We start from the raw sequence: 19,362 nt of genomic DNA, 5'->3' as shown, positions 1-19,362 counted from the left end.
CGCAGTGGCTTAGACACAGCACAGAGCACATTCATGCCAAACAGCCCTCCATATACCCAGGAACTGAGGCAGGGGTTCTGTAGAAATTCATTTTATTCTTATTCAGACTATTTTCAAAAGAAGCAGTGGTGCGCTGTTTTTCTAAAAATATGCCTTTATAGATTTATATGTGTATTATAAAATCCATACGTGTATTTACACAATTGCTACATACAAAATTACAGCACTGTGGTATGTACATATCTATAAGTACATTCTTTCCGCTCAGCACTGCTGTGCTTCTCCCCATTGAGGGCAGGAGGCTCAGGGAGTGGTAAGCAGCTGCAGGCCGGGCCCACAGAACCTCTGAGCTGGGGCTTGGGCAGAGATGGACGTGGCTGCTGCGGAAGGAGCAGAAGCAGCAGGCGTAGGCCTCTGTCCCCAGAGGCCTGGTGGGCATTATTATCTGGAGGCTCCCAGCAGCCTTATCCGTCCACCCTGTGGCTCCCACGCTGCCTTCAGTGTGAGGGTGGCACAACCAGGCCCTCAGGCTGTTCTTGGTGGCCTGGACTTGCTCACCTTGGCCAAGAAGCTACCTTCGAGGTGGAGGGAGCTGTGAAGGTAAGTGCCCTCCCAGCCCTAGCCCATGAGGGGGAAAGTCTGGAAGGGTAAAGCCCACGGGGGTCAGTGGGGATGCTGCCCGGCCCAGGCCTCCCTAGAGGTAAGGACTGCACTGGAGGAAGCTGAGGAGTGGTGGCAGCCAGAAGATGGCCTTCTCTGGGGTACAGGATGGCCTCACCAGAGCTTGGTACACCCAGTTCTTAGACCTCACAGCCATGGGCTGGGCCTCCTGCTATCCAGAGGCTCCAGCAGAGGTGCATGCACATGGGTGAGGGGCCGTGCCTCCCCTTGCTCCAGGCCAGTGACTGGGCAGGAGGAGAGGCTCAGGCCTCCTGAGGCATGCACAGGAGGCCGCAATCTCTTCCTCTTGTTCAAAATCCAAGGAGGCAGCAGAGCCTTTAGGGTGGGCCGTGATGAGCTGGGTCTGAGTGGCCGAGGCCATCAGTGCTGCATGGGAAGTGGCTGAGCCCTGCTCACTAACAGGAGCCTGAGGAAGCCCAGGTGAGGCTTGGCTTGGGCAGTGGGGACATGGTTCATTCCTGTCCCTTGGTAGGGGGCAGCCTTCAGAGGACAAGGCAGGCCCCCTGCCCCTCCATTACACTGGCATAGGGAGTGAGCTCTTGGGAGCCAACTGGGCTCCAGGGCAGGTGGGCAGGCAGTGCAGCCGCCCTGTTCCAGCTAAGGGGAACCCTTCTCAGCTGCCACTGCTCTCCCCTCTCAATGGCCAGACTCCTCTCCACTTAAATTTTCCTGAAGAAGGAGAAGAGCCGTTTGCCATCTGTGGTGCTGGGTTCCTGTCCCCGCCCTACTCCGTGGCCCCTCGGGAAGGCAGCAGCAGGCCGGCTCTGTTCCTTCAGGTGCGTGTCCATCAGCTGCCTGTCAATGACCCTGTGCATGTCGTCCTGCGGAGAGGGAGGAGGTGGGGTGAGCAGCTGCTCTCACCTGGTCCTGGGGCTGGACAGTGAGGTGACAAATGTAGGCAGCGGTGAAGATGGGGGATGAGGTGAGGAAGCACTGTAGTTTGCGGAGACAGTGGTGGGTGTTGGCACCATGCCAGGACACATATGGCGCCATGTAGCTAGTGCGCAGCCTCAGGGCCAGTGCCATCCGTCCTTTAGGCCTACAAACCAGTGCAGCCCCACACTAGTTGACCCGCTGCCTTGGTACCCACCTGCCTGCTGTCTGGCTTGCAACTGCATCCTCAGCCCAGAGTGATCTTGGCTTGTGAGTTCCGTAGCCCAATGGTCTGCCCAGGGTTATCTGTGTCCTAATTTCCCCTTCAATCCCTCCCAGAGTAAGCCTGTGCCCACCCCAGCCACAGCCACTCTGCTTGGGATGAGCCCCATGACCAAGCTCTCACAGCTAAAGCTACGAGCAATGCCGTCTTTTTCTAACTTCAGTCTATTACAAGGACCTTACCTTTCTAACTAGCTGGCTGCCTAGGAAAAGCAACCGTAGAGAAGGCGGCTTGCAGAGGAGCAGCCGTGGAATAGTTCCCTCTTGTCACTGGACTAGAAGCAGCTACCTGACAATGGCTCTGCCACTCCCATCTGCAAGGAGCCCCGGTGATCACCCCAGCACACAGCCACCACCTTCTTGTCTCCTTCAGCTTTTCACCTAGCTGTGACCCTAAGAAACCCACAGGGACTCAGCTGCTTGAGTCCAAGCACATGGGCGGGTGGGTGAGGCAGGTTAGGTGGCTCCCTGCAGCATGGACAGACTGGGCTGTGTGGCTCGGGTAGGCACTGGTGAGCGGAGGGAGGGCAGACCCTGGATACCTCACCCCTGCTGCACACAGGCTCCGCTCTGCGCGCACCACTCAAGTATCTTTGAAGGTCTCCTAGTGAAACCAGAGGACCTTCCTGACCCCTCCCCAGGCAGCGAGCACACGGCTGTACCCCCCTTCTCCTTCCCATCCTGCTCCTCCATCACATTCGACCCCTCCCTGGCTTTCCTCCTCCTCCTCTTTCCCTTGCCAGCTCCATTTTCTATCCGCCTCTGAGATTAGACCCTGTGTCACTTTTGCCAGCACATGGCTTCTACTTCTGGAGAGCCTCACGCGCACTCTCAGCCCCCTGCTCTACGGCACTTAGGACAGCTCCATGCAGTACACTGTTCAAAGCCAAAGGGACAAGTCCTGGAGCTTCAGGAAAAGTCCTCTTGACGCTGCCTGCCTGTCACTCTGGCACGGTCACTTAAACTGCACTCTTATACATTAAATAACCAAGTCCGTCAGGGGACTCCAGGGAGCACAGCTCCTTGGAACTTTACCCATGCACGCGCTCATATACAGAGCTGGTCCTGATCCTGTGCTGAGCTATTCCTGTGGTGAAAACCCATCTGTGATAAGGCGGCATCAGTCTGCCGTGCTGCGGTAACAGGAGGAGGCTGGGACTCGATGGCACAGAGATGAGGCTAGGCTCCGGCACACAACACAGTGGGCCACGGGGAGATGGCAGATGCGGGACAGATGGCAGAGGACAACAGATGAATGGACACAAGGCTCAATCTCACCTCAAAGGCAGGAGGGGTGTACAACTAAAGCTGTTGGCACAGGAACTGAGAAAGGCCACTAGATCAGAAACCAAAGGAGCCAGATAGTGAAAAGCCCTGAGGAAGCAAACTGCGGTTGGGAGAGAAGAGAGAACAGCTTTGGTGAGCCACGGTCTGGCTGGCTGGGGTGGGTGGAGCCAGGGAGCCAGCGACCTGATGGTGCAGTCAGGACTCTGGCTGCCAGCCCCACAGGGCCATAATGTAATGGACACTGCTGCTCTGTCAGTCCCTGTGGGGCTCACAGGTGACTACGGTCTAGTAGGTCAGAGTCTCTTGGAGACAAACGTTATCCACTAGACTCACCGACCTCACCCCTCATCCCCGAGTCACAACCCCAGGGCAGTAGGGAGTTGGGAGACCCTAGAAATGCAGGTCTTAGCTGCAGCGGCGCCTTCTCTCCAGGACTCGTGCCACAACAGTGCCCTTGGGAAAAGGAAGCCACGGACCTTTGAGAAGGGAAGGCCGCACCTGTGGGACCGCTGGCCTGAGCCCAGTTCTGAATTTTCAGCCAGTCACACAGGGCCTTCTGGCTCCACACTACTTTAAAACACACAGAGCGACCAGCTGCGGGCCCGCTCCACGTCTGGTGGAAGTGCATCCTTAACAGAGGCTCCCTGAGCTTTCTGTCTCAAGGACACCCTAAAGCATTCTACCCTGGGGCTCCCAGAATCTTGTCAGGACTCTCCTTATTTCTACACTTCTTCCGAGTGGGCGTGCTCCCCACCTAGGCCTCAGGCTCTCGCTTACCTGCCAAGCCTCTAGCTGCTGGGAGAGGTTCAGTTTCTGCTGAATGGCGTCCAGTAGCTGGCTGTTCAGAGACATCATGTCCATCTTGCACTTGGCGAGTTCCAGCTCCACAGCGTTCTTCCTGCAAACACTGGCCACGATGAGCACGGCACAGACACGTGCACCTTGTGCCAGGGGCACCTGCTTCCTCACTAGGAGAGCTGGGCTCTGGGGGAGGGGAAGGGCTGCTCCCACACCAGGGCCACTGGAGCTTCTGCAGGGACTGTAACACGCGTCCTAACCAAGCCACAGTCTAAGGTGGCCTGTGGTCACTAAACAGGAGTCACAGTGAGTGGGTGACACAGGACATGTCCACTGGGACCGGAGCCTAGAGAGGATCACAGGCCACTCGGCAAAGGCACTGCTTGAGGGCCTTACACTCAAGGCTGTGCGCAGTGCAGGGCGGGGACCTTCTCCTGCTGTGGGAAGGCAGTCCTTTGGACTAGCTACTCCGCCCTTAAAGAAACTATTCCAACGATAAAGTTGTTCAAAGGATGGTGGCCACAGTTTAGCAACATTAGTTTCCAATAATTGGGGAACTGTAGAAACAAATTTTAAAGACAATATACGGTATTTACTGACAGTTTACCATGATGGGACCGGGAGGAAAAGGTCAAGCTCTATGGAATAAAACTGCCAGTGTGTGGACATGTAACACACAGAGATACATACACTGGGGTTAATCTCTGGAGATGTCACTGATGAGATGTCAACTCTCCCACATACCTCAGTATTTTCAGATTTGTATGTCTCGGGTACTGTTTTGCTCACCTACACAACATTCTTACATTTTAGCTGCTCCATACACAAAGCTGACCGATTGGAGCGGGCGTGAGAGGAGGACGCAGGTAACTGAGCTGCCGGGGCTCAGGCAGCACCCGCTGCTCAGGCAGCACCCGCTGCTGCTGCTGAAGGCATATTCTGCCAGACCGCGGAGAGCAGCAGGCCTGGCCTGCAGCGGCCTCCGTTCCGATCTCAGTACTAAATGAGCAAAGCCAGAATGAGAAGGTGATTCTCGTTTGTACAGGGCTCAGACCGTACTTCCTCCCTGCCTTGCCCTCTACCCAGCAATTAGTCACCTACTCCACACCCCAGTGTGGTGCACTCACCAGCCACTTTGCCCTAGAAGCTGCTCCAGACAACTCTGGGCTTATCCCGGCCACGCCCACTGCGGCTGCAGGCCACAGGGATAGGACCAAGCTTGTCCAATGGGCAAAGCTGCAGATGCCGCAGGTTGCTTCTGTCATGCCCACAGCCATTGGCTGTTAAAGAACAGCAGAAATCCTCAAGGCAGCAGTTGCCATGGACGCGATTTGCTGGCCTGACAGCCCCCAAAGCGCAGGCGCCTCCCGGCTGCTCTAGCCTCAGGAAGTACCAAGTGTCTGCCAGCAGAGGGCGCCCGAGCAGCCCAGAGCTACGGGAATGGTTCTGAACGCTAGGGCCCAGGCACTCCAGCCTGCGGAGGAAAGGGGAGTCTTCAAACTGATCCAAAGACCCAAAAGGTATAATAACCACACAAGTTGCTTATCATACATGACTCCTATTAGTTTGTTCTTTTGGTTTTTGATTTTGTTTTTTTGAGACAGGGTTTCTCTGTATAGCCCTCCTGGAACTCACTCTGTAGACAAGGCTGGCCTCACACTCTGATATGTGCCACTACTGCCTGGATTTTTTAAAATCCTATTAAAAAAAAAGTATTTCCAATGCTCAGAAGAATGCCTTATGCAAATGAAGTCACTAGTTTTTGTTTTGTTTTGTTTTGGGCAAAGTGCTATTCCAGAACCAATTGTGGTATCCACATTGGTGTGGTTTTAGTGGTACAATTTCTCACCTGCCTGATTAACTTCTGTTTTTGGTGAGTGCTTTTTAGTGCTTTTAAGGTGATCACTGCTAGCAGCTTTCCTACTGTGTGGGATAAGGAATGCCTTAAGTCCTCGCAGCCCAGTTCGGTGAGGTGAGTCTCCCTTGAATACACATTAAAGTAACCAGGTGAAGCAGTGGCTCTACCCCAGCCTTTCAGACTCAACTGCTCTGGGGAGGCCACGGTGATTATAATGTGTGCAGGTGCCGAACACCACGGGTGAGGCCAGTTTCAATGCCACTGCTTTAAAGTACACACGGAATGTGGCTCACAGGGACAGATGACAGACAGGCCTATGTTACTGAGATATACTGCACTCAATTCTGCAAAGTGACCTAATGTGAGGAATGATCAGAGAAAAATGGGCCCAAAGGTGAAGCAGGACATAGGTGACAGGAAGAATGGAAGGTGGAGCTGGAGAGCCTGCTGCGCCACACTGCTCTAGTTTAAGGGCCCAGGCCGCACTTAGACCAGCTCCTCTCAGTTCAGGACTAGAGGTGCAGCAGACCTGAAGGTCGCAGCAGTGAGCAGTGCCCTCGCCCTCTAAGGTGGGGTTCACCTCATTACCTTCGATTTTTCTCTCCGCAGTGAAGGGGGCGGTAATCGAGGCCCTGGGAAATGTTTTTAGGTCAGTTGGGGCACACCTGCAATCTCAGTACTTGGGTCTGAGACAGGAGAGTAATTTCAAGTCAGAAGCCAGTCTTAGCTGCATAGCAAACCAAACCAAACAGACAGCCAAGCAGGGGCTCTGGGAAACTACCCCTGCACTTCCACCTTGTACGTACACACACACACACACACACACACACACACACAGAGAGAGAGAGAGAGAGAGAGAGAGAGAGAGAGAGAGAGAGAGAACCCCATCTGTGGTGCAGGCTGGCTTATACCGAAGCCCCTTCTTGTTTGTATTTCCTAAGTTCTGGAGCACAGATGTATGACATTAAGGCAGGTTCATAACAGAACTTCCTTCCTTCTTCCCTTCACTCATTCATTTATTGAGACAGACTTTTCCCTCTGTATCACTGGATGTCCTGGACTCATTCTGTAGCCCAGGCTGGCCTCAAACTCACAGAGACCTGCCTGCCTCTGCCTCCCGAGTACTGGGATCACAGGTGGGCACCACCACCTGGCACCCGCATTTTAAAGATGAGCATGCAGAGCAGTTTTCTTGAAGGAAACAGAGTGGAGCCTGGAGAGACGGCTCAGAGAGGAAGGGCATCTGGTGAACAGTGAGGACCAGAGTCTGGATCCCAGCACTCATGGAAAACCTGTGTACTGGCTGGTTCTGTGTCAACTTGACACAGGCTGGAGTTACCACAGAGAAAGGAGCTTCAGTTGGGGAAGTGCCTCCATGAGATCCAGCTGTGAGGCATTTTCTCAATTAGTGATCAAGGGGGAGGGCCCCTGGTGGGCGGGGCCAGCCCTGGGCTGGTGCTCTTGGGTTCTATAAGAGAGCAGGCTGAGCAAGCCAGGGGAAGCAAGCCAGTAAGGAACATCCCTCCATGGCCTCTGCATCAGCTCCTGCTTCCTGACCTGCTTGAGTTCCAGTCCTGACTTCCTTTGGTGATGAACAGCAGTGTGGAAGTGTGAGCTGAATAAACCCTTTCCTCCCCAACTTGCTTCTTTGGTCATGATGTTTGTGCAGGAACAGAAACCCTGACTAAGACAACCTGTATCCTGTATCCTCAAGTACTACAGGGATGGACACAGGGGCCACATAGCAATGTATTGACCACATATACATACACTACAATACAAACAAACAAACAACAGTAAGCAACCCACGTCACTCACTTTGCAATGGCCTCGTCCCGGTCCCTGATGGCCTTCTGAAGCTGCTCCTTTGGTTCCTTGTCCTCAGATGTCACTCTGAGTCGGTCCCTTTCTTCCTTCAGTGCAGTCATCTCCGCGCTCAGCAGTGTCACCTTGCAACAGATCAAGGAGAAATGTCTGTGATAACGCTGCTGTGGCTGGCCTGGGTGTGGTCTCCCAGGAAAAGGCACTCAGAGGCCAGCAAGATGGGTAACAGGTAAAAGGTGCCCGCCTTTACCCATCTGTTACCTGTTAAGCCTGACAACCTGAACCCAAATAAAGATGGGAGGAGGGGCTGGAGAGATGGCTCAGCGGTTAAGAGCTGACTGCTCTTCTAAAGGTTCTGAGTTCAAATCCCAGCAACCACATGGTGGCTCACAACCATCTGTAAGGAGATCTGATGCCCTCTTCTGGTTGTCAGCTACAGCGTGCTAATTTATAGTAGTAAATAAATCTTTAAAAACAAAAAAAAAAGATGGGAGGAGAAAACTGACTCCAAAAAGTTGTCTTCTGACATCTACCTCAACCTTGAGGGGCTGGAGAAATGGCTCAGCAGTTAAGAATGCTTTGTGCTCTTTCAGAGGACTCAAGGTTGTTTGTTTTGTTTTGGTTTTGGTTTTCAGTACTCTCAGTTTATAGCTGGCTCTAACTCCATCTTGAAGATTTCCAACACCCCCTTGTGATACACACAAAATTAAGGATACATCTCTGAAAATAAAAATTTTAAAAAGATATCCACAGGGCATGTATGGGGAGTAGGCAGGTCCTGCAGTTACGTAACAGTTATGTCAAGCACACTCACGCACGCACTCACACACACACTCACTCACTTACTCACTCACTATAGGGAGCCTGACCCTGCGGTGCAGCCATGGACCAGATTCCCCATGTCCTCTGCACATCCACCCTGCTTTGGTTGAGAGACACTCCAGGTAGATAGTGAAGGATCCCCATCTGTGTCAGGGCTCTAGAACACAGTTTCCGCATGATCCGTCAGTCTGGGTCTATTACCTTTTCTGTGGGCCGTGCCTCCGTAAATGGCGCCTGCTGTCAGTCCTCACAACTGACCTGGGAGCTACTGTTGGGCACCGAGGGGCTGCTCTAGAGGCTGCGTGGCAACACACTCCATCCGACCTGACTCATGCACACACAGTCCCAAAAGCATGTCCTCCGCCTGTACATCCCAGAGTGTGGCTGCAGGAGCACTTGATCCTACCATGTACTGACCAGCTGATCTTCTGAGCTAGTCATCAACCCAAACCTTCACTGTGCGGGGGCATCCCTGACCTTATGTCCTGTTGTGGGGACAGTATGACATCACACTAGAACAGCCAGATGAGGAAGGCATCTACTGCCTTTTGCAGTCTGGTGTGAACTAGAGTTGCTGCCCCACCCCACCCCCACACTGTAGACATGGGAGACGCAAGGCTGCACCTGGGTAGGGACTGGTTCGTCAGCTGTCTTCCCATGATTCCTCCCTTCCTGTTTGGGACCTGAGCTATCCATCCAGATGTTCCTGCTGTTGACCCTACAAGCTATCAGATTTAATGCAGTGTACTCATTTTACGTAAGTTACACAAAGCAAATGTGTTGTGCGCAACCAGTCTCTGGAGAGTTCAATAAATGTGTTGAGCAATAAAGAATGACAGGCTGAGACATGAACAGGGACGCCCGGTCACACCCTCTTGGTAAGAATTACACACCCACTGACACTTCTCCAAGGGAGTCCATCCACACCAATCTGCTCCCTCCTACTAAGGGAACAGCTGCCACCTTGACTCCATGACTAGATGAAGATCAAGGTCACAGTCAGAGCCAGCAGCTACTTAGCATGAAAGTAGAAGACATCCACTGATGAGGCAGGAAGACAGGAAAATTTTATGTGTATGGTGGGTGTTTGCCTGCTCACATGTCTATGAGCCAGGCATATGTACGCCCAGCGTCTGCTAAGGTCAGAAGGGTGTTGGACCCCTGGGACTAGAGTCACAGACAGTTACAAGCTGCTGTGGGGTGTGGGGGTCAGACACTGTCCTCTGGGGCAGCAACCAGCAGTCTTTTTTTTTAAGAATTTTTTTTAAAGATTTATTTATTTCATATATGTGGGTACATGGTCGCTGTCTTCAAACACACCAGAAGAGCAGTCAGTGTTCTCACCCACTGAGCCATCTCTCCAGCCCGCAGACAGCATTGTTAACTGATGAGCCTCTCTCCTAACCTCAAACTCTGTTCAGTGCCCAATAAGGAATGTGAGGGCCTGGGCCGATGCTCCGCACGCTGCAGATGCTCCAACACTCTCAGTGAGCTTTGGGAGCGTGCAGTTTGGAATTTCTGCAAACTGTCATTTGCATATGCGTCTAGCTCCAGGTAGAGGGACCTGGGAAGAGCTTGGCTTCACTGTGGGCACCAGCAGTTGTGCCAGTCTCACTGCCTGCCCCATGACCTAGAAAGCATGTGGTAAAGACAAACTTCTTCAGCTCAAAGGAGTGTGGCTTTGTCTTCAGGATAACTGAGGACAGGTTTTGAAACCACATGCTGGGCATGATATTGGACAGGACCAAACAACACCTAGTATGTGTCAAACAAAACTCCAGAAGAGCTTTCCACCGTGGTCTAGAAAACCTTTAGAAGCTAGAGCCCACTAGCTGACTGCTCAGGAAGGGCTGTAGAAATCAGGAAAAACCCAAAGACTGAAGGAGCACCATGTCCCTGCCCCGTCTCCCTCGATGAGTTTGGTGAGGCTTAACTGCAGTGCGGGTCCCACTGCAAGGTCTGACTGCAGCTGTGGCTGCCTCTTCCTCCCTTCCCTCAGGCTGGATCTGGCTTGTCTATGTGTGCACTTAGACTACACCCCACAGAGTTCCTCACTAAACAGCACTTCTGAGCCCACCCTTAAAGCCACGTGGCTTGGTCTTCCCTTCAGCCACGTTTGAGTCTCTGTGCTAGAGCTTTGTCCAGTGGCCTCGGTCCTTTGCTAGGACCTCCAGAAAACCCGAGTTAGCACCTGCGCTGGTCATTATGGGGTCGGTGACTACTACTACTGGAAGATAACATGAGGATGTAGTCACCACAGTAAGGCGGAGCAGAGGTCCCGGAAAGAGATCAAGAGAATACTAAGGAGGAAGTGAAATCTGCCCTGCAACTGGCAGGGCGGAGGCCTGAGCAGGTGGGGGTGGGGGTGGGGGTGGGTTGGGGGTGGGGGGAGAGGGGTCCTCCAGACAGAGGCCAAGCTGGAGTGACACACCCGAGAGTGTGCACAGCTCCTCTGTCACTGTGCAGAGCAAGTGAGGAGCTAAGATGAAGGGGGAGCGTGCAGGAGCGCAGTGGCCAGGACCTCATGACTTTTATGTCTGGTATGGAAGCTGCCCACTACACACATGAGGTACCCTGCTCTCAAGCCACACTACATGAAAACTGCCAGCACCTGAAGGTGGCTGGCTGTAGGTATGTGTACCGCGTGTGTGCCAGGGGCCCACGGAGATTAGGACAGAGTGTCAGGAACTGGAGTTATAGCAGGTTGTGACCCACCACGTGAATGCCAGAAAGTGAACCTGGGTCCTCTGCAAGAGCAGCACATGCTCTCAGCTGCTGAGCGGTCTCTTCAGCCCTGGGTGCTTGGCTTTTATATTCTGCAGTCAATCCTGAAGACCCGGTCCCTCTGCTGCTCTGTGCTCACTGATGCCAAGGGGTGGTGGGCGCCAGGCAACCCTTCATGCTGGTTATAGATTTGCCTCAGATAATTAGCACTTAAATAATTTGCTCTCTTCTACTTAAAGTCTGGTTAGTTTCTGAGGCTGCAGCATGTGGCCCGCCCACACCGACTTCTGGCCCAGTTTCCCGGGGGTGTAAAGAACGTTCCCAAGTGAGAAAGCAATGGGCTTTGGAGACCAGATCACGGACTGGGTGAGGCTCAACCTCTGGTCTAGCTGTTCCTGGACTCTCAGTCCCAGCTAACCTTGTCCGTGCCTTCCACCAAGGAGCACGGAGATAGTCCTGCCTGTCCTCCCAACACCGTGAGACTCTAGGTGCTCCACACAGCTGTCAGTCACACGTGCTTGCTGCTGGTCGGCCTGGTGCCTCATATGGTGCTCATACGAGAGCTGACCCCGCATGAGGCCAGCCCGGCCTCAGTGTTTGCTGCTGTTTTAGTAGTCATCCCAGACTATGAAGTCCATCGGAACCCCAAATCCCTACCTTGGGTGCTAGTGTGACTCCCATGAGTATTATCACATCAGGTGTGGTCGAGGGGTCCAACTCTACACTTCTCTGAAAGGAGCTCACAGGAACTGGACTAAACCAACCACCAACTGAACTTTTGTTGTGTTTTTCTTATCTTTCTTTTTCAGACAGGGTTTCTCTGTGTAACAGCCCTGGCTGTCCTGGAACTCACTGTGTAGACCAGGCTGGCCCTAAACTCACAGAGATCCACCTGCCTCTGCCTCCCCAGTGCTGGATCAAAGGCATGCACCACCATACCTGGCTATCAATTTATGTAGTAGAGATGGCTTCCTAAAGTTCCATTCCAAACTCTGGACAACCTATATTTAAACTGTGTTCTCAATGACATAATGCCTTCCAGGGAGGTTTTAATTTTTCACTCTGATAAGCAAAAAAGCCAAAGTAAAATTTTTAGAAAATTATCAAAACATTAATAAGCAAGCACTTGTTTTAGTAAGTAGGAGCACTGGCTGAACTATGCTTGGGAGGCTGAGGCAAGAGGATCTCCCGGGCCCAGGAGTTCAAGGCTAGTAAATAAAACCCATTTCCAAACCACTCTACCAACAGTACAAGCCTTAATCTAAGAACACTGAGACAGGTGTCCCGTAGCCTGGGCTGGCTGTGAACTATGTGCCTGAGGGTGGCCTTGAGTTCCTAATCCCCTGCCATTACCTCCCAAGTGCTTGGATCACATGCATGTGCCACCGACTTCAGGGGATGGCTACACAAGCTTTTCTTTTCCTTTTGGGAGTGCTGGAGATTAAAGGCAGAGCCTTGCAGTTGCTGGTCACACTCCCCCCACTGAGCTCGACCTGTTCAGAGACCTTCCGGATCCAACAGTCTCTTGTATTTTATTCCCTCAGTTTAGAAGATCTGTCCTTAAGATTGAGTCACTCTCTGAGGATGGTAGACTTTAAGTAGGAGCATGCCTTGGGCTACTTATCCCAGTCCTTAGTATGTGGCCAGGAGCAAGCCACAGATGTGACCTCCATCCTTGCTCACTGGCCTTTCACAGAAGAGTAGTAATGGCTTGGAGGTGGGCCTCCCCATATTCGTTCAAGAGGACAGTGAAGAGACAAGGGTTTATAATGAAGGCATCTTAAGTGTAAGAACATATTACCAAGGTAAAAGTTGTGTGTCAATCCCACACAGAAGGGTGGGAGCCGGCCCAGGATGCGGGGTGTGCGTGGGACTATTTGTAGGAGCTCCCCAGCTGTCACTGCTGCACAAGGGTCTGCTGCAGAGGAAGCCTGTCTCAGGACAGACCTCAAAAGCTTCTAAGTTCTTTAACATTTTTCTGATCAGAATAGCAATGTCCTTTAGTGTCCACAAGAGATCAAACAAGAAAGAACAGTAAGGGCAACAGAAGTTTCCATAGCTGAAAACAGGCTCCCAGAGGGACGAAGCTGACCCCTTAAAGACCAACTATTCCCTAACCTGACAGCTCCCACAGCAGCCTAGGCAACGTCGCTTCAGTGGTCAGCTCCTCAAAAGTTTGGGTCCCAGTCTCCTGGAATGGGGTGGAGAGCTACGGCTCACACAGTGGGCGCTTTAGGTAAGGGCCCTGTGCACACTGTCCGCACTGTGAAACGGGGGTGCTCACCTGACTGTGGAGTTGCTGCAGCTCTTCTAGGCTCTGCCTCAGTTTACCCCTCTCTCCCTCCATGAGCTCCCTCAGGGCTCTTGAGTCCTCACTGGTCTGCCTTATTTGTTCTTCTAAGGACTCGTCATCCATCCTCCGGGTGCCCTGACAGAGAGAGGCAAGCAGGTAGTGGGGAAGGAGGGGGAAGCAACAGTTATTGGAGAGTGACGGAGGACGACGGAAAGATGAAGAGGAAGGGCAGACAGGCGGAGAGGATGACACAGGCCAGCAAGTGGGGCCTAGGGAGAGAGACTCTCGTGTTTAATTTTACCCTGTAAAAGGTCGTTTTGATCTCAAGCTTTGGGAGAAGCAGTGGCATGCTGTGAATTGTACACAGCACTGACATCTATCTCCCCTATCCCACAGGACTTGGCCTCCTACCATCCACTCTACAAACCACCCAGGCTGCCTGTCAGAAACATCTGTCCTTCATCTTACTGCCTCTAATACAACAAAGGCGTAACTATTCTGTGGGAGGGTGAGACGGGAGGGAAGTCAAGGAGAAATTCATCCTGACTCTGTGGACATGACAGGCCACCCTGGGAGCCAGAAGAAAATCCCTCTTCCTCCCACATGAGGCCTTGTGTGGGATTCTCAGAGTCTTCTTCACCTCCTCAGCCTTCTGTGCTGAGACTTTCCTAGACAAAAGCCTTAGGGTTTTTGCTGTTTGTTTTGAGACAAGGTCTTACTATGCACTCTGGTTGTCTTACAACTCACTGTGTAAACCAGGCTAGCCTCAGAGCCACAGTACTCTGCCTGTCTCTACCTCCAGAGTGCAGGGTTAGACCTGTGAGCCGCCATGTCTGGCAAACCCTAGTTCTTAAATGTTGCCCACTCGCTGTTATCCTCTCAGGGCCAGCCACAGAGGAACAACTGGCGAGCTGACCTAGACAACATTTCTAAGCAAAACCTTCCAACTTAAGGCTGCCACCAGTGCCTTGTGTGTGACTACATGGTGAACTACAGGCACAACCATGCCATGGTTCTCAACCTGGGGGTCTCGACCCCCCCCCCTTGGGCTAACCTCCTTCTCCAAAAGTATTTACATCACGATTCACAACACTAGCAAAATTACTGTTATGAATTGGCAATGAAAATAACTTTACAGTTGAGGGGTCACCACAACATGAGGGACTGTACTAAAGGGTCGCAGCGTTAGGAAGGTTGAGAAGCCCTGTCAGGGCATTTGAGCAAGGGGACCACAGAAGCCCGACTTCCTGGTTTCTGGAAGTACTCAATACTCTCAGGGTGCTGGCAACAAGTCCTGATGGAGGCCCCAGCTCAGGCCTCCTCCAGTGTGCACCACTGAGGCAGAGCTGCATCACTGAAGGCACAGCGCCCTTACCGTGGGCTCCATGCCGTCCACGATGCTCTGGATGAGTCTCTTGAGCTCGCTGAGGGCAGTGCGCAGGCTGCCGGCAGGCACGTCCTTGGCGGACGAGGTCTCTGAGGACTCATCCATGGAGGAGTCTGTGGACACGGCTGAATCGGCGCTGTCATTCCCTCGCAGGTGTGAGCAGAGATAGCGGACCTGGCAGTAGGCTTCCCAGAGCTGCAGCCTCAGCTGTGTCACAAAGTGCTACGGTCACTACAGACTCTAGAAAGGACCTGCTCAGTTACTACCCAAGCCACTACACAGGCACTTGAATTCCTGTTTTTAGGAGCAAGGGTCTCATTTTTTTAAAAACATCTTAAATAATAGTTTGGAGCTAGTACATCTTCTTAGACTTTCATTTCTTTTCCCTTCTGAGACAGGGTTTTTCTGTGTAGCCCTGGCTGTCCTAGAACTTACTCTCTAGCCCAGGCCGGCCTTGAACAGAGATCCACTGTTTCTGTCTCCTGAGAGCTGGAAATAAAGGCGTGGGAGACACACCACACACCACACCACACACACACACACACACACACACACACACACACACACACACACCGCTCAATTCTTTTAGAGATTATGATACAGCCCTGGCTGGCCTGGAACTAGCCTGCTGCAACTGCTCTGCCTCAGCCTTCTTTGTGCTGCTGACATGCTATTCTCAATTTTTTGTTGTTGTTGTTTTTTAATTTTTAATTTTTTTAATGTTTTTTTTTCCAAGACAGGGTTTCTCTGTGTAGCCCTGGCTGCCCTTGAACTCAGAAATCCTCCTGCCTCCCAAGTGCTGGGATTACAGGCATGCGCCACCACTGCCTATTATCAATTCTTATTCCCTGTTCTCTCGCCCTCTGTCACATATGAGGGCCTTACGGGCTGGAGTCAGAGCCTGGGTGGAAGAGAGGGGTGATAGAGGCATAAAGAGGCAATGGCACCGCAGGGTCAGACTCTGGTCACCCCAGATGTCCAGGGGAGAGACTGAGGAGGAAGCCGCACTCAGGCCGTTCTGCTCCAGGTTTTAGTGGCTGACCCGTGCGGAGTCTCACTCCAGCCTGTGGCCACCGGAACTCCCACAGCAACTATGGGGACATGAGCACCTGCTCTCTCTCCTGCTCCAGCTCCTCGGCCTCCATGCTCTGCTCGATCTCTGACAGCAGGGACGTGCTGGTCGCTGCAGAGCTCTGCAGGCTCCTTTCCTCTGTCAGCTCCTCCACCTTGCCCTGCAGCTGCCGGCAGGACAGCCGGACCTCCTGGAGCTCCAGCTGGCTTTGGTGAAGCTGCAGGAAGAAAAGACAGGCTGAGAGGCTTAGCCACACGGCAGCAAGCAGTGCCCAGGACTTGACCCCGTGGCTACACATGCCAACAACTTGCAGAGGAGAGGCAGGAGGAACATGGATCAGGTTGTATCCAGTCAGTATTCAACCCCAGTCCTTCAGAAATCTCAGGGAAAAAGTTAATGGAAGAACCTAGTGATTCCAAAGACTCAAGGCACACACAGCGTAGTTAAAAAAGACACTGTCTCAACAGCAGTGACAACAAAACCAAAGATTTCAAGATGTGAATCAAGCATAAGAGGTTTTGTATCTTGATTTTTTTTAAAAAAATATTATGCCAGATATAGTGGTGCTGGCCTTTAATCCTAGTGCTTGGGTGGCAAGCGGATCTCTGTGAGTTCAAGGCCAGCCTGGTCTACACAGTGAGTTCTAGGACAGCCAGGGCTACATAACTGTCTTAGAGAGAAAAGTATGGCATTATGAAGTAATGGTTACTTTAAATATCACAGATTTTGGTACTTTTAAATTCCTATCCTTCCCTTCTTATGAAAGAGCCTCTCTATGTAACTCAGGGTTACTTCAGCCTCAACCCTGGGTGACTTTCCTGGGGAACCACTGTGTTTTGAGGCAGGCTTCCACTGGTTTGGGGGATTGCTGACTAGGCTGGCTGGCTGGTGAGCCCCGAGGTTTCAGGAGGATTCAAGAGTGTCCTACTAGGGGTGGAGCTCAGGTCCTCATGCTGCAGAGCTGGGCAGTGGCCATGGCTGTGCATTATCAGAGTAGGAAACTAACCCCGCAGCAATGGGGCCACAGGGACTGCATCACTGGTGGCGCAGTTTCCTTTAAAAAAATTAAATTGTATTATTATGGTTCAAGCCTGTGTGTTATGTATGATGTGTGTGATGGATATGACCTTGCCATGACACACATATGGGGTCAGGGCTTTTAATGGAGTCATCTTGCTGGCCCTCCTTAGCAGCTTTTTAAATGAACTCTTTTTAAACATGAACTCTTCAATGATCTGGCAACTCCATTCTGAAGTGTCCGTTCCCAACGAAATGAGAGGACCAGTAAGAGATGCTGTCTCAAGCAATAAAGTGGTGGGGTCTAGAGAGATGACTCAGTGGTTAAGAGCACTGGCTGCTCTTCCAGCTGACCCAGGATCGATTCCCAGCACCCACATGGCAGCTCACAACTGTTTTTTTTTTGTTTGTTTGTTTGTTTTGTTTTTCGAGACAGGGTTTCTCTGTGTAGCCCTGGCTGTCCTGGAACTCACTCTGTAGACCAGGCTGGCCTCAAACTCAGAAATCCACCTGCCTCTGCCTCCCGTTTGTAACTCTTAATCCATGGAATCTGATGCCCTCTTTTGGCCCCTGAGGGCACTGCATGCACATGGTATACAGACATGCAGACACAACACCCATCTACATAAAATAAAGGTTGACAATAATTATTAAGAAGATGAGACAGAGGCTGTAATCTGGCTCAGCAGATGAAGGTACGTGCCATGCAAGTCTGATAGATGTGAATTAGATCCCCAGAATCCGCAGTGGGGTTGGGGAGAACCAACCCCTAAAAGTTGACTTCTAAGCCTTATGTATTCCACGGCAAATGGGCTTTCACACTCACACATATAATAAATAAGGAGAAGGCTGAGGAAGACTACCAAAACCAATTTCAGGTTTCGGGTGTCCACTGCTCTCCCCCCCACACACACACATGGCAGTGGACCATGCCAGGAAACTTGGTAAGGCTGAGTGGATTCAGAAGCCCTGGCACCTCATGCCAGAGGATGGGCAGTGCTTCACCTGCTCCTGACCACGCCTGTCATGTGACCACAGCACCCCATGGAAAGGATCACAATCAGTCACTTAGGGGCAGCGCCCCAAGCTCCATCACACAGCATTTGCTGTCACACCCCAAAGTGTATATAAGACCCATTTAGAAGGAATAAAGGTGTGAGAATTACTCCATCAAGGGTGTCTGAGAGCTTCTCCCAATAAAAGCTGTTAACATTCCTGGAGAAGAGAATTCTCTCCTGAAACATTCACCCCGGGCCACCACGGCCACTTCTTGCTAGGTGACCCTGACCTTGGTTCCTAGCCGCTGCACCTCACTTGCCACCCTCCCTGCTCACACCAGCCTGCCCGCTTCGTAGCAGTGTGCCATTGCAGTTCTAAAGTAGCAGCAGCTGCAGACGGGAGCAGTGGCTGCCTCGATCCAACTCCCCTCTCTCAACTCCCTGACCACTCCATCGGGGCCAGAGCCCCGCCACCACTGCCCCCTAAGATCTCCTGTTAGTGTCTGGTGTACAGACCAGCAAACACACACACACAGATTTTTCTCCCTAGGGGTTAGTGTGGGTGAAGAACTTCCTGGGATTTACATTTATTCTTTTAGAAAATGATCTTTCTGGAGCCATCTCTGCTTCATTAAAGAAAGCAATCAGCGGGCTGTAGTGGTATACAACTCGGTCATTTCCCAGATTCAGGTGGCCATTAGTTCAACAGCCAGGGTTTGGCTGGAAACATAGCGCAGTGCTGCCTTCTTCAGACTCTACTAAGTCTCCTGCAGACTCTGGGTGGGCGGTGGCTACTCAAGAGCTCTGGTGCTCATGGAAGGAGCCAGTGCTTCAGAGACTTGAACCCATCCCTGCCAGGGACTGGCTGGCTGGTGGCCTGAACAAGCCCTGACTGGAAGGCTGGAGCCCAGCTGCTGACAGGAAGATGGGGCCTGGCAAGCTGCCGTCTGTCCTGGGCCAGCAACACCTGCTGCCACGGTGGGACCTCCTCCAGGCCTGCTTTGTGGGAAAACTTGGAAGGAGAGAGAAAGAAAATAAAAGCAGCCAGGGTCACGGAATAGAAAGACGTCTGTAGGAAGCATTGGCACAGTCACAAGCAGCAGCTAAGGACCAAATGCTTTACGATTATTCTGTAGGAAATGCCACATACAGCTCAGCAGGAGATGTTCCCTCGGTTAAATACAAGTTCTTACACACTGGACACAATTAGTTCAATTACTCATGCACACTCAAAGATATGTAATTAACTGTAACAGCAAGAGAACAAAAGGCCAGGAGGTGCCCTCATTCTCTGGTCAGTGACTGATTCACCACCTGGACAGATGTGCAGAGAAATCAAATCAAAACAAGGAAGAGTCTGGCAACTGTAGAAATCCTGTAATGTAAAAATAATATCTTGATGGGCGTGGCTACATAGACCACTAATTCTGCATTCACTCAGGGGGC

The 19,362-nt window shown here is 52.0% G+C and overlaps 1 protein-coding gene across 3 annotated transcripts in view; it reads right to left on the bottom strand.

Annotated features, from left to right (window-relative positions):
- Positions 1 to 88: 88 nt before the first annotated feature.
- The window catches only part of Bicdl1 (BICD family like cargo adaptor 1), an 87,642-nt gene continuing 68,368 nt past the window's right edge, over positions 89 to 19,362 (bottom strand). The window contains exons 5-10 of one of the 3 annotated variants that reach the window (XM_052167530.1): positions 15,939 to 16,118; positions 14,818 to 15,036; positions 13,434 to 13,577; positions 7,598 to 7,728; positions 3,901 to 4,021; positions 89 to 1,502 (exon numbers count right to left, since the gene is read on the bottom strand). In XM_052167530.1, the coding sequence (XP_052023490.1) occupies positions 1,341 to 1,502; positions 3,901 to 4,021; positions 7,598 to 7,728; positions 13,434 to 13,577; positions 14,818 to 15,036; positions 15,939 to 16,118 (957 nt within the window). In that variant the 3' untranslated portion in view covers positions 89 to 1,340. The other 2 variants (XM_052167531.1, XM_052167532.1) reach the window with 2 other exon arrangements.

This window comes from Apodemus sylvaticus, chromosome 22 (genome assembly GCF_947179515.1).
Source record: "Apodemus sylvaticus chromosome 22, mApoSyl1.1, whole genome shotgun sequence".
In the NCBI taxonomy this organism is placed as follows: Eukaryota; Metazoa; Chordata; class Mammalia; order Rodentia; family Muridae; genus Apodemus; species Apodemus sylvaticus.
Note: the sequence above shows the minus strand (reverse complement) of the source record. Positions and strands in the feature narration are given on the sequence as shown.